A 12,304-nucleotide genomic window follows, 5' to 3' on the forward strand; every position below is an offset into this window, starting at 1 on the left:
CGTGATATGTGACGCTTTTTTCCCAAACTGTGACAAACTTTACTTTTCTTTTTCACCTCTAGCATCAGGGAGTAACGTTTTTATCTCAAAACGAAATAACTTCAATAATTTTTTTTTACATTTTGGTTGAATTTCTGAACAAGACATGGTAATTTGTTGGTTTCAAAATGATCTAAACGGGTATTATTAACATTATGAGAAGCGACTGTGAGTCAGTAACTTTAAAATAAGATGATACATTTGAAAAACAAAATATGCAAGAAGTATGTTTAAAGGAAAATTCGAAGTATTTGCTGATGTACCTGCTTGACTGATATGTTCTTATAATTTTGCAGTGATGAAAATAATTTCATATACTAAAATTTCTTAGCAAGGCAAAATATCTATTCAGATAAAACTAACTGAAAGGTTCTGCTGTTTTAAAATAGTCTGAAATTTTTTTCTTTTTAGTGAAATATAATTTTTTTATAATTATTTTTAATTAGTGTATTCATCAGAATAGACTTCATTTATAAGAATTAGCTGTGTTTTCTCAAAATACAGTTATTCACAAGCATCCAAGAATTTACTTTAATTAATTGCAAAATACTTCAATTTCAAATTTCTCTATTAAACATTTAAGGATTGAATGATTAATTATATGTTATTGATTTACTAATAGGCAATTTTGTTTTTAAGTGGAAAATAATTTTTGCATTAAGTGCAATGTCAAATTAAAGTTTGCAATTAGCTAGTAATATTAATTATTTAAGTTCTACTGAGTTCATTTAAACTTAATCAAGCTATACACATTATATTGTTTTTTTCTGGATACGAAATGAAAGGTTTTTTTTTTATTTGAATAATGTTTCTGCACATTTAATTGCTTTATGATAACATTATGATTTTTTTTATCTTAAGGAATCCCTGACTCAACCACTACCATCTTTGGTGTCATTAGATAATGCTAAAGAAAATATGTATTCAAGATTAGAGGAAATTGACAACACTCCAAGTCGAACAGCTGATACTGTCTTTATATTTTATGTAAGAAGTGGGCAGTCTTCGGTTAATTCTTTTCTACAAAATGTGGTTCGTATTTTTTTTATATTATTTACAACTTATATTTGTATGAAAAGTGAATCTTATTTGAAAGTTTTCTAGACAATATTTTCTTGTGATTTCTCCAATATATATACATATTCATTCCGGATAACTGATTTTTCCGGTTTTCTGAATCGATACAAAAAGCCGTTTTTTTTATTGTTAAACTCAACTAAAAAAAAAAACAAAAATAGGTGGAAATAATCTTAAAAAGAAGAAAAAACGATGAATAGTACACTAATGATTATTTCCAAAATGGTGATAAGGTAAAACATCTTTCAAAAAAAGAAAAAAAAATCCTATGGGGAAAAAAAAACTTTTTTTTTTGTTTTTAAATGGCGGCAAAATGTATCGAATTTCGTTCCGGTTTTTTGTTTTTCTGATTTCCGGATAACGGGTTCCGTACTGTATATATCTTTCAATAAATGACTATATCTCAACTTGCAAGTTCTACATAACGTAATATTATACTGTTTTCAAATGCACATATAAAATGAATATATATATATATCTATGCACACACACATATATATACAGAAATATGTATACAGAGCGAGGGCAGGTGAAAACAAATGAATTTAATTCTTCCTAAAATAATGCTTTGTTTTGTTTCGAGTTAAAAATATTTTGGTTTCTATTTTTGTTCAATTTTTTTGATATTAATATTAAAGAAAACTATTTAAATTCCGTATTATCAATATATTTCAGCATAATTCTGTTTGTTACTGTTTACTTTAAACTAATATATATTTAATTAAACATAAGGATTGCTATATGTGTTCATTAACAATATGCTCGTTTTACCCATCTTATTTGAATTATTTTAAAAATAGAATGTATAATAAATAATGCTTAGCTGTCAATCAGAAAGTTATCTTAATGAAAGTATAAAATTATCCTTTTACTGCTACTAGATTAAGTGATTCAACAAGCAATAGGAGATCAGTTGTTTGAAACTGCTACAGATAGAAAATATATTTTCTTATACTTTGTTTTTAACTTTTTAAATCTTGAATAAAAACTAGCATGCTTTTCAATAGTTATTAAAATGTTATGGTTTTTAGTTATGACCATTTTATCCCCTATTCAGCCCAATTAAGGTTTTTTAATTTAAGATTTTAACCAAATTAAATTAATATTTGCTACTTGTTTTTTATTTTATTAGCAGCTTAAATTTCATGATTAGTTCATAAATTATCTTAATAAATGTAAAATAACAGTTTTTGTTACTAAGTTAAATATTTTCTTTTAAATAGGTGACCATTAACATACACCCTCACTTCCATGAGTTTTTAAGATCGTTAGGTTGGTCTGTGGATGCTAAAAAACATTCAGGATGGACTGGCCATATTTCAACTGCATGGAAGATTTTGCCCAATGAAGATCTTGGTAAGTTACCCATAATTCACTCTTTCATCATACCGGGATGTTTATTATAGTTTTCTGCCTTGTGATGTAAATATTGTATCTTTTTTTGTACAAGCTCTATTTTTAGTACATGCTTCAAAGCAAGCTAATTAGAATATAATATTTCAAATTTTTCAGGATCTTAATTTTATTCAAAATTTCTAGATGAAGCACTTTAATTTATAACAGGCGTGGAACAGCTGACCTATTTTGGGTGTAAGACTATCAATGTTCAACAATGTTGTAATTTTGATCCCAACTCAAGGGAACTCCTGGATCAAACATTGGAATAATAAACTAGTTCTCACAGAAGACTTGGTAGAACTGGCCTACAGTTTTGTTACATGAAGAAGAAAACCATAAAACTTACCATGGTTAGCCCAATGGCAAGAAAGCTCTAACCCATGATCCGTCTGCTATTGAGGATATTTCATGCTAACATTGTGGTCAATATTAACTATATTAATGGTAAAAATATGAGAAAAAGTTATATAATTGGAAGAAGCAATGTTTAATTAAAAGATTCCAAATTTCATTTTCCAACTATTGAAAAAATACTCAAAAAGTTCTAATTTTCAGTATATCTTCCCTACTTTATTTAAACTAGAAATTCTTTACAGAGTCTATCGAAGAAGATCACACAGTTAGTGCATTCAATGGGAAAAATAAAGTTCTGTACTGGTCTGATGTTAATTCTGAGTTGGCCTTTGTTGTACCGAGTTATTCTTCTCAGGATAAAGTAGCAAGAAGGGAAATGAAATCCGTTGACTTTGGTGATGAAGTGTTGCTTAGAAATAAAGGTAATTTGGTAATGGTAATATTGATAATGTTATTAAACAACTTAAGAAAGATAATCAAATAATGGAACCTCTTCCATATTATGATCAGAGTTAGATTTTTTATTCAATGTAATGTTGTTAAAAATACAAGAATTTACTTTAAAATTGAGATTTCCTAATTATATCTTAAGTTAAGTGTTATGTATTAAAAAGCATATTCAGTAATCAGAGCTTTTGATGTCACATATGTACTCTTTTATCGAATTTTTCAATTGCCGTTTTGCATATACAAGTATGAATTTGATTGACACAACACTCAATTTTATCCTCCAAATCAAAAATGGTCATAGGAACCTGGCATAAATCTTAAACCATGATCTAGGCGACAGGTTCTCATCTCCAAAACGGGAAATTCTACGACCAGGAAATGACATAATAACGCTCAAAATATTGCTCGATAATGAAAATGGGTCTTTTTTCAAATAGAACTTCCTTTTTTAATACTTTAAATTTTCAAATGCTGATTCCTTTTTTTCTGTTGGCAATATTTTATAGCATTAATTTAGCAAAAATAATAAAATGTAAATGCATTTAATTTAGCAAAATTTTCCATATACAAGTATGAATTTGATTGACACAACACTCAATTTTATCCTCCAAATCAAAAATGATCATACGAGCCTGGCATAAATCTTAAACCATGATCTAGGCGACAGGTTCTCATCTCCAAAACGGGAAATTCTACGACCAGGAAATGACATAATAACGCTCAAAATATTGCTCGATAATGAAAATGGGTCTTTTTTTTAAATAGAACTTCCTTTTTTAATACTTTAAATTTTCAAATGCTGATTCCTTTTTTTCTGTTGGCAATATTTTATAGCATTAATTTAGCAAAATTAATAAAATGTAAATGCATTTAATGTAGCAAAATTCAGATCTTGCATGAATTTTAGGACAACATTTATTAATATAATTTCAATTTAGAAAATATTTAATCAACAACCTTATGTATTTTATGAATCAAATTAGATCTAACCAACTCCCCCAGAGAAATAGAAAGGAGAACTATGCCAGCTGGATCTTTTTCTGAAGCACCGATGCCTAGGGCTATGTCTCTCAACTTAGACAACACAGATGACTTATCTCAAGGACAAGGTCGAAGTTCTGGCAGAAAATATGGTCGACAGCATAGCTGTGCTACAGTTTGTGATATGAAAGTTGTGGTTGTTTGGCTTGAAAACTTGGATGATCAGACTTCATTCCCTCTTGGTATGTTTCCCGAGAAATCTTGTGTTAATTATTTAATGATTTTTTTTTTTTCGAAAATATGTTGCTTTTGAATCCATAGTTTGTTTTAAATATAAATTTAGAATATAGAATATGTACTTTATTTTGAAATTGTTAATCATTTCAGTTAAAAATATTTATTCTTTAATGAATTTTCTCATGAGCTTGTCATTAGCTTTCATTCGTTTTAGTTTTATTAGATTTATTATTTTAATGATTCTGTCCTAGATACACTCACATTTTGCTTTAAATTCTAAAAAAAGAACTGGTATATTTGCTAATTGCACTTTTTTGGTAAAAAAAAAGAAACAAACAAATTCAAGTAACACCTTTTTATCTTAATATAACAAAGATTTTGTTTGTGTAATATTTAATGTAGTTATGCATCTTGCCATAATCCTGCTTATTTTTTTATTTCTGTTCTTTTATTAAATACTTGCCGTCTGAGGCTGCCAGCTCTCCGCCACACTAATGGTTTTCACAAATAAAGTTTTTTAAAACATAGCAGGAAATCTGAAGATTAGTGGACAATTAAAGTTTTCCTGTCCTGCAATTTTGTCTTCATATCCAGTTCTGATGCAGATGTGTTATAGCTCTTGAGGATGTTTGAAATTATAAAGCTACAACACTTAGGAAGAAGAAACTAAAATGCTAAATGCATGAAAAGAACACAATTTTGTCTTCATATCCAGTTCTGATGCAGATGTGTTATAGCTCTTGAGGATGTTTGAAATTATTAAGCTACAACGCTTAGGAAGAAGAAACTAAAATGCTAAATGCATGAAAATAACACGAAAACGAATAAATTTTTTATGGTATCAATTTCTATTTCTATATCGCTACAAAAATTATCGTGTTCGCTTAAGAAAAAAAATAGAGCGTGGAAAGAAGAAGAAAAACTTATTATAACAATTATAAACAGCGACAAATATATCAAAGCGAAACGTTCGATTTACGTATTGAATATGTTGCCGCATTTTTAATACTAAAGTTAAACTTTTCTCCACTTTAATAAATGTAAACTAATGCGAACCGATTCAAATTTNTACAAAATGACTGATAACTAAAAAACTAATCCAAATTTTTGAAAAAGAAAGAAAAACACTTCTTCATTATGTCAAAACACAATTATGTGCCGAGTTTCGTGCCTGAGCGAGGCTTCTGGGGCGATATATTGTGATTACAGACAGACAAACAGCCGCGTTTATTATTATGTACAGATATATTGTTTTGAAATAAAATATTTTTACTGAGTACTTATTTTCTTATAGCTGATATTATACCATTTATGAGTACAGGATTAGAGCCACCAAATTTTATAGCCCGAACATCAGAAAAGGATTTGTTTGTAATTTTTGTTCATCCATTACAAAATGGGCTCTATCAAATCAAACTACAAGGACCCGCTGGAAAGTATGCTTATTTATATTGTTTACATCTTTTATTTATTATGATTATCAAACTTCGGAATTTTTATAAACAAAGAAATTAGAAAGGAACACATTTCTGTCATTTGGTAACCATTTTCGCTTTCTTGAATAAGGATTCCAAACGCATTGCATTATTCCTTGTTTTCAAGCAATGCATCATATAAAAACGGAAGTGAAGTTATAAAGAAAAATTGGATGGGTTTCATTACATACAAAAGCATCATGCAGGATTTTAAAAAAAAATAATGAAACCATTTTCATTCTTAACTGTCTAATTTACTTTGTAATTCCAGATGCATGAATAACACCTCATATTTGTGTATTGTATTGCTACAATCCTTTTCACCATTATGCAATTTTTTTAAAGAGTTGATTAATGTTTAAAATCGATGAGAGTATTCTACTGTCAACGACATAACAGAGCTATACTCTCTCCGTTCTTATTAACCTAATTTCACTCTGTCTTAAATAAACAAACATACATCTGATATCCAATCAGAAACATTTGCATAATGAGGGTAAGAAAAATTTTAATAATAGAGAAATAAATAGGACAGAAGAAAAGAAAGAAAATACCTCTTTTATCCAATGTAAGAAACTTAAACTTTTACCTTCTGAATCTCTTTCGTTTTTCTCCCTCTATTAATGGTCTTTTGAACTCTTGATTTCTGACTCGCCTTCAGACTTGTAGTCTGGCAGCAAGCTTTGTAGCTGTACTAATAAGCTGCAAATTCTGCATTTTTAAAATAAAATGACCTAAATGACATCTAACATTAACTACTATAGATCACCTAGATCAGCTGTTGCCAAACGGTGGTTCTTGAAAGAAATATTAACGGACACAAATTTTTGCTTCTGTATCATGAGTCAAATTTCCCACTTTGAAGTCACATAGATTACATATTCTTATTTTTATTATAATTAAAATAAAAACTAAACTCAGCGGCGCGACAGCCCTTGAGGGCCAAGACATACTGTGCCCATCTCAGTTTTCTTGACCTTGGGCTCTGGGGTGCAGGAGCGATGTTCCGGTCAGGTGGTCAGCCGAACGCGGAACCCCCAGTGTTTAGTTCCCAAGCATGCTTGGTACTCATTTATCGACCCACTGGAGGGATGAAAGGCTGAGTCAACCTTACCCGGCCTGAAGAATTAAAATAAACTTTAATTAATTATTATCATCATTTCACTTTTTTTCTCATCCTTGGCTGTAGTGTTAAATAAAAATCTCATTGAAAATTAAACCATCTTAACTAACATTTAATAACTTGCTACCTTGAATAACTTCATAATTGGTACAATTTTTAAAAGTCTTTGAAGTACAATATTTTATTTTGGTGAAAGACACACCAATATATTTTGGTGAAAAACACACCAATCAGTTAAGAAACTTTCCCTGTCTTCCAAAAAAAAATCAGGTAGTGATCAAAGAGATTAAATATTTACTGCTTGATGGTCATGAGGATCTAAATATTGGCCTGTTTTTCACCACACATAAATTGCCTTGTATGGTGTGACTTCTATTTGAATAATATGAATAAATAACTGTATTTAATACTGCTTGACTACTTTCACTTAAATGTCTTTTACTTCATTCACTTGACTTTAAATGAATTTTTATTCTACAGAATGTCCCTTGCATTACCCTTGGTAGATGGAATGGTTGTAAGCAGAAGAACTCTGGGAGTTCTTGTAAGACAGACAGCGTTGAATATGCTGAAAAGAAGGCGGTTAGATGCAGATAGGTATAAAAGTTTTTTTTTTAATTAAACAACAGCATAAACCATATCTCAGTATTTTTGTAGTTTTCAAAAAGCTCCAAATGTGTGTCATTAGTATTTGTATTATTATTATTTACTTTTATCTTCCTTTTACAGTTTTAATCATTTAATAATTAAGTAATATTCTTTTTAGTAACTCATGTTCGTTTTGTTTTTATAAAACCTTTGCTTTTCACTTTTTATAATGCATTATTGAAATCCAGCCTGACAAAAAATTAATTACCTCACTGAGAAGATATTTCTTTTCTGCCATTTTTTTCTCTCGCTTTAAGCTATAAATTATGTTTTTATTTGAACTTTATTAACTTGTTCTGGTGAATTTCTTTCAGCTGCCAACCTCCACATGTAAGACGCAAGTTAAGAATACAAGATCTTATAAATAAGTTCCACAAGAAACTTTCAGAACCAGAATTCTTATCATCTTTGTTTCAACCCTGTTCTGGACATTAGCTGTAAATATTTTATGTTGTTACTTGTGTGAATACAATTTCTATTTTACATAGTTGTTATTTTTGTAAATTGAATAAATTATTATTAAATGTTTTTCCATTTTTTTCTGTCTTTGTCGTAAATTGTTACCTTACACAAATATCAAACTTTAAATAAAAGCTTTACACAGATTAAACCTAGCCATTACCAAGCACCTAGCTCCATTTTTTAGGGTCCTCTCTTTTAATGGCCATAGTAGGAATGCCTCGTAATTTTGACACTGGTCAGATGACATGGACAGCACCTGAGCTGGTACCCTTTCTCCAAACTTCCACATCACAATCAATGAAAGAAATTTCTGCCATGCAGATTTACCTATTTTTACACAAATTAATGTGCACCTTGCTGCATCTCTACACCAATTGTTTTGTTGGCCACCAGGATCAAATTCACTACCCCTAACTCTCCTGCCAGCAATGTGAGCAATGCCTTAACCAACTATGCTACTAGAGCCGCAGATTGAGGATTTTGTTAGTAGAATAAAAATATGCATGAAAAATTTACATCTATATACCCAATTTTAAATTTATGAAAAACTGTTTGATAAAATTTCCAGCATTCTGTGACTTAATTAGGGGTTTGTAAAGACCCCACACTCCTCTTTGGTTACACCACTAACCAGGAATCTATAATCTAAAAAATGTATAGCATTTTGTATTTCATAAATGTGTATTAAATACGTTAAATAAATCAAAAATTTAAGGTATTGAAATCGTGATTCCCAACTTTCATATTAAAAATTATCTGATAATTTAACCACGTTGAAGCATTTAATGTTTCTAAAAGTGACAGTTTATTTAATATTCAAGGGAGTGAGGCGGTTTTGAAATTTGAAACATTTTCCCGCCATTTTATTTTTTATTCCATTATGCGTTCTTTCACAAAAATGACGCATGATTTTATACATAGAAAACATTCCGCATGTTAAACTATAGTGAAAATGTTGTAAAAGGAGTTTAGAAAAATATATAATATAAATAAAGTAATTTTCCGGGATTTTTCCTGTTTTTAAGCATTAATTGAAATTTCCGAATAAAAAAAATTATTTTTCATACGTAGGATCCTTTAATATATCGAAAAAAAATTAAATATATGATATAATGTAACATAAACAAAAGAAAAATTAAAAATTGACCACAGCCGGGTTTCGAACCCGAGCTCCCTCGCTCCAAGCATAAGTCACTAGCACATGGTCTGAGCCGTTGGACCACGCTTATACGGGGATCGTTCTACTACATGGCTTCAAGTACCCTCTCCCGGTTAGCTAAACATAAGACTTAAGGGGCCTTAGCGGCCCTCCTAAATGGTCTATAACAATGTTTCCTTTGGAAGAATTTTTCGGCTCATAGATGCCTACTTTTGGTCCGAGTTTGAAAATTATGGCTTAATATTCAAGGGAGTGAGGAGGTTTTGAAATGTGAACCTTTTTCCCGCCATTTTATATTATTTTTTATTCCATTATGCCTTCTTTCACAAAAAAGACACATGATTTTAAACATAGAACACATTTCGCATGTTAAACTATCGTGAAAATATTGTAAAAGGAGTTTAAAAATATAATATAAATAAACTAATTTTTCCAGTTTTTAAGCATTATTTAAAATTTCCCGAATAAAAAAATTCTTTTTTTCTATATGGGATCCTTTAATATATCGAAAAACACATTAAATAAACAATATAATGTAAAATCAAAGAAGAAATTTAAAATTGATCACAACCGGGGATCGAACCCACGCCCCCTCGCTCCATGCGTAAGGCACTAGTACATGGTCTTTGCCGTTGGACCGCGCTTATACGATGATCGCGCTACAGCATAGCTTCAAGTACCCTCTCATGGTTTGCTAAACAAAAGACTTAAGGGGCCATTGCGGCCCCCCTAATTGATCTATAAAAATTTGCTTCACTAGAGGAGTTCGGCTCATAGAGGCCTAATTTCGGATCGAGTTTGAAAATTATAGCTTAATATTAAAGGGAGGTAGGAGGGCTTGAAATTTGAACCTTTTTCCCACCATTTTATTTTATTTTTTATTCCATTATGCGCTCTTTCACAAAAAAGACACTTGATTTTCAACATAGAACACATTTCGCATGTTAAACTATCGTAAAAATATTGTAAAAGGAGTTTAAAGAAATAATATAATATAAATAAACTAATTTTCCGGGAATTTTCCAGTTTTTAAGCATTATTTGAAATTACCCGAATAAAAAAATTATCTTTTATATATGGGATTCTTTAATATATCGAAGAACACATTAAATAAATAATAGAATGTTAAATAAACAAAAGATGAAAAAAGAAAAAAAATTTAAAAATTGACCACAACCGGGGATCGAACCCACGCCCCCTCGCTCCATGCGTAATTCACTAGCACATGGTCTTAGCCGTTGGACTACGCTTATACGATGATCGCGCTACAGCATAGCTTCAAGTACCCTCTCCCGGTTTGCTAAACAAAAGACTTAAAGGGCCATTGCGGCCCCCCTAATTGGTCTATAAAAATTTGCTTCACTAGAGGAGTTCGGCTCATAGAGGCCAAATTTCGGACCGAGTTTGAAAATTATAGCTTAATATTAAAGGGAGGTAGGCGTGCTTGAAATTTGAACCTTTTTCCCACCATTTTATTTTATTTTATTTTTTATTCCATTATGCGCTCTTTCACAAAAAAGACACTTGATTTTAAACATAGAACACATTTTGCATGTTAAACTATCGTAAGAATATTGTAAAAGGAGTTTAAAGAAATAATATATTATAAATAAACTAATTTTCCGGGAATTTCCCAGTTTTTAAGCATTATTTTAAATTTCTCGAATAAAAAAATTCTCTTTTATAGATGGGATTCTTTAATATATCGAAAAACACATTAAATAAATAATAGAATGTTAAATAAACAAAAGATGAAAAAAGAAAAAAAATTTAAAAATTGACCTCAACCGGTGATCGAACCTACGCCCCCTCGCTCCATGCGTAAGTCACTAGCACATGGTCTTAGCCGTTGGACCACGCTTATACGATGATCGCGCTACAGCATAGCTTCACGTACCCTCTCCCGGTTTGCTAAACAAAACACTTAAAGGGCCATTGTGGGCCCCCTAATTGATCTATTAAAATTTGCTTCACAGAGGAGTTCGGCTCATTGAGGCCTAATTTCGGACCGAGTTTGAAAATTATAGCTTAATATTAAAGGGAAGTAAGCGGGCTTGAAATTTGATCCTTTTTTCCACCGATTTATTTTATTTTATTTTTTATTCCATTATGCGCTCTTTCACACAAAAAAGACACTTGATTTTCAACATAGAACACATTTTGCATGTTAAACTATCGTAAAAATATTGTAAAAGGAGTTTAAAGAAATAATATAATATAAATAAACCAATTTTCCGGTATTTTTCCAGTTTTTAAGCATTATTTGAAATTTCCCGTATAAAAAAATTCTCTTTTATATATGGGATTCTTTAATATATCTCAAAACACATTAAATAAATAATATAATGTAAAATAAGAAAAAGAGAAAAAAATAAAAAAAATTTAAAATTGACCACAGCTGGCTTTCGAACCTACGCCCCCTCGCTCCATGCGTAAGTCAGTATCACACGGTCTTAGCCGTTGGACCACGCTTATACGAGTATCGCGCTACAACATAGCTTCAAATACCCTCTCCCGGTTTGCTAAACAACAGACTTAAGGGGCCATTGCGAGCCCCCTAATTAGTCTATAAAAATTTGCTTTGGTTAAAGGGTTGCTCATAGAGGCCAAATTTCGGACCGAGTTTGAAAATTATAGCTTAATATTAAAGGGAGGTAGGCGGGCTTGAAATTCGAACCTTTTTCCCACCATTTTATTTTATTTCACTTTTTTTCCATTATGTGTTCTTTCACAAAAATCACACATGATTTTATACATAAAACACATTTCGCCTGTTAAACTATCGTGAAAATATTGTAAAAGGAGTTTAAAATATAATATAATATAAATAAACTAATTTTCCAGAATTTTTCCATTTTTTAAGCGTTGGTTTAAATACTAAATAAAAATTAATTACAGCTT

At 30.4% G+C, this 12,304-nt stretch overlaps 1 protein-coding gene across 4 annotated transcripts in view; it reads left to right on the forward strand.

The window, feature by feature from the left end:
* Window positions 1-8,310, forward strand: part of LOC107457370 (ral GTPase-activating protein subunit beta) — a 44,488-nt gene extending 36,178 nt beyond the window's left edge. For 3 of the 4 annotated variants that reach the window (XM_043045246.2, XM_043045284.2, XM_071178387.1), the window contains 7 exons: window positions 901-1,071; window positions 2,340-2,472; window positions 3,111-3,290; window positions 4,302-4,541; window positions 5,831-5,972; window positions 7,615-7,731; window positions 8,097-8,310. In XM_043045246.2, coding sequence (XP_042901180.1) covers window positions 901-1,071; window positions 2,340-2,472; window positions 3,111-3,290; window positions 4,302-4,541; window positions 5,831-5,972; window positions 7,615-7,731; window positions 8,097-8,217 — 1,104 coding nt within the window. In that variant the 3' untranslated portion in view covers window positions 8,218-8,310. The remainder of the gene's footprint in view (window positions 1-900; window positions 1,072-2,339; window positions 2,473-3,110; window positions 3,291-4,301; window positions 4,542-5,830; window positions 5,973-7,614; window positions 7,732-8,096) is intronic. The other variant, XM_071178388.1, reaches the window with a different exon arrangement.
* Window positions 8,311-12,304: the final 3,994 nt, after the last annotated feature.

Source organism: Parasteatoda tepidariorum, chromosome 3, assembly GCF_043381705.1.
Source record: "Parasteatoda tepidariorum isolate YZ-2023 chromosome 3, CAS_Ptep_4.0, whole genome shotgun sequence".
Classification (NCBI taxonomy): domain Eukaryota; kingdom Metazoa; phylum Arthropoda; class Arachnida; order Araneae; family Theridiidae; genus Parasteatoda; species Parasteatoda tepidariorum.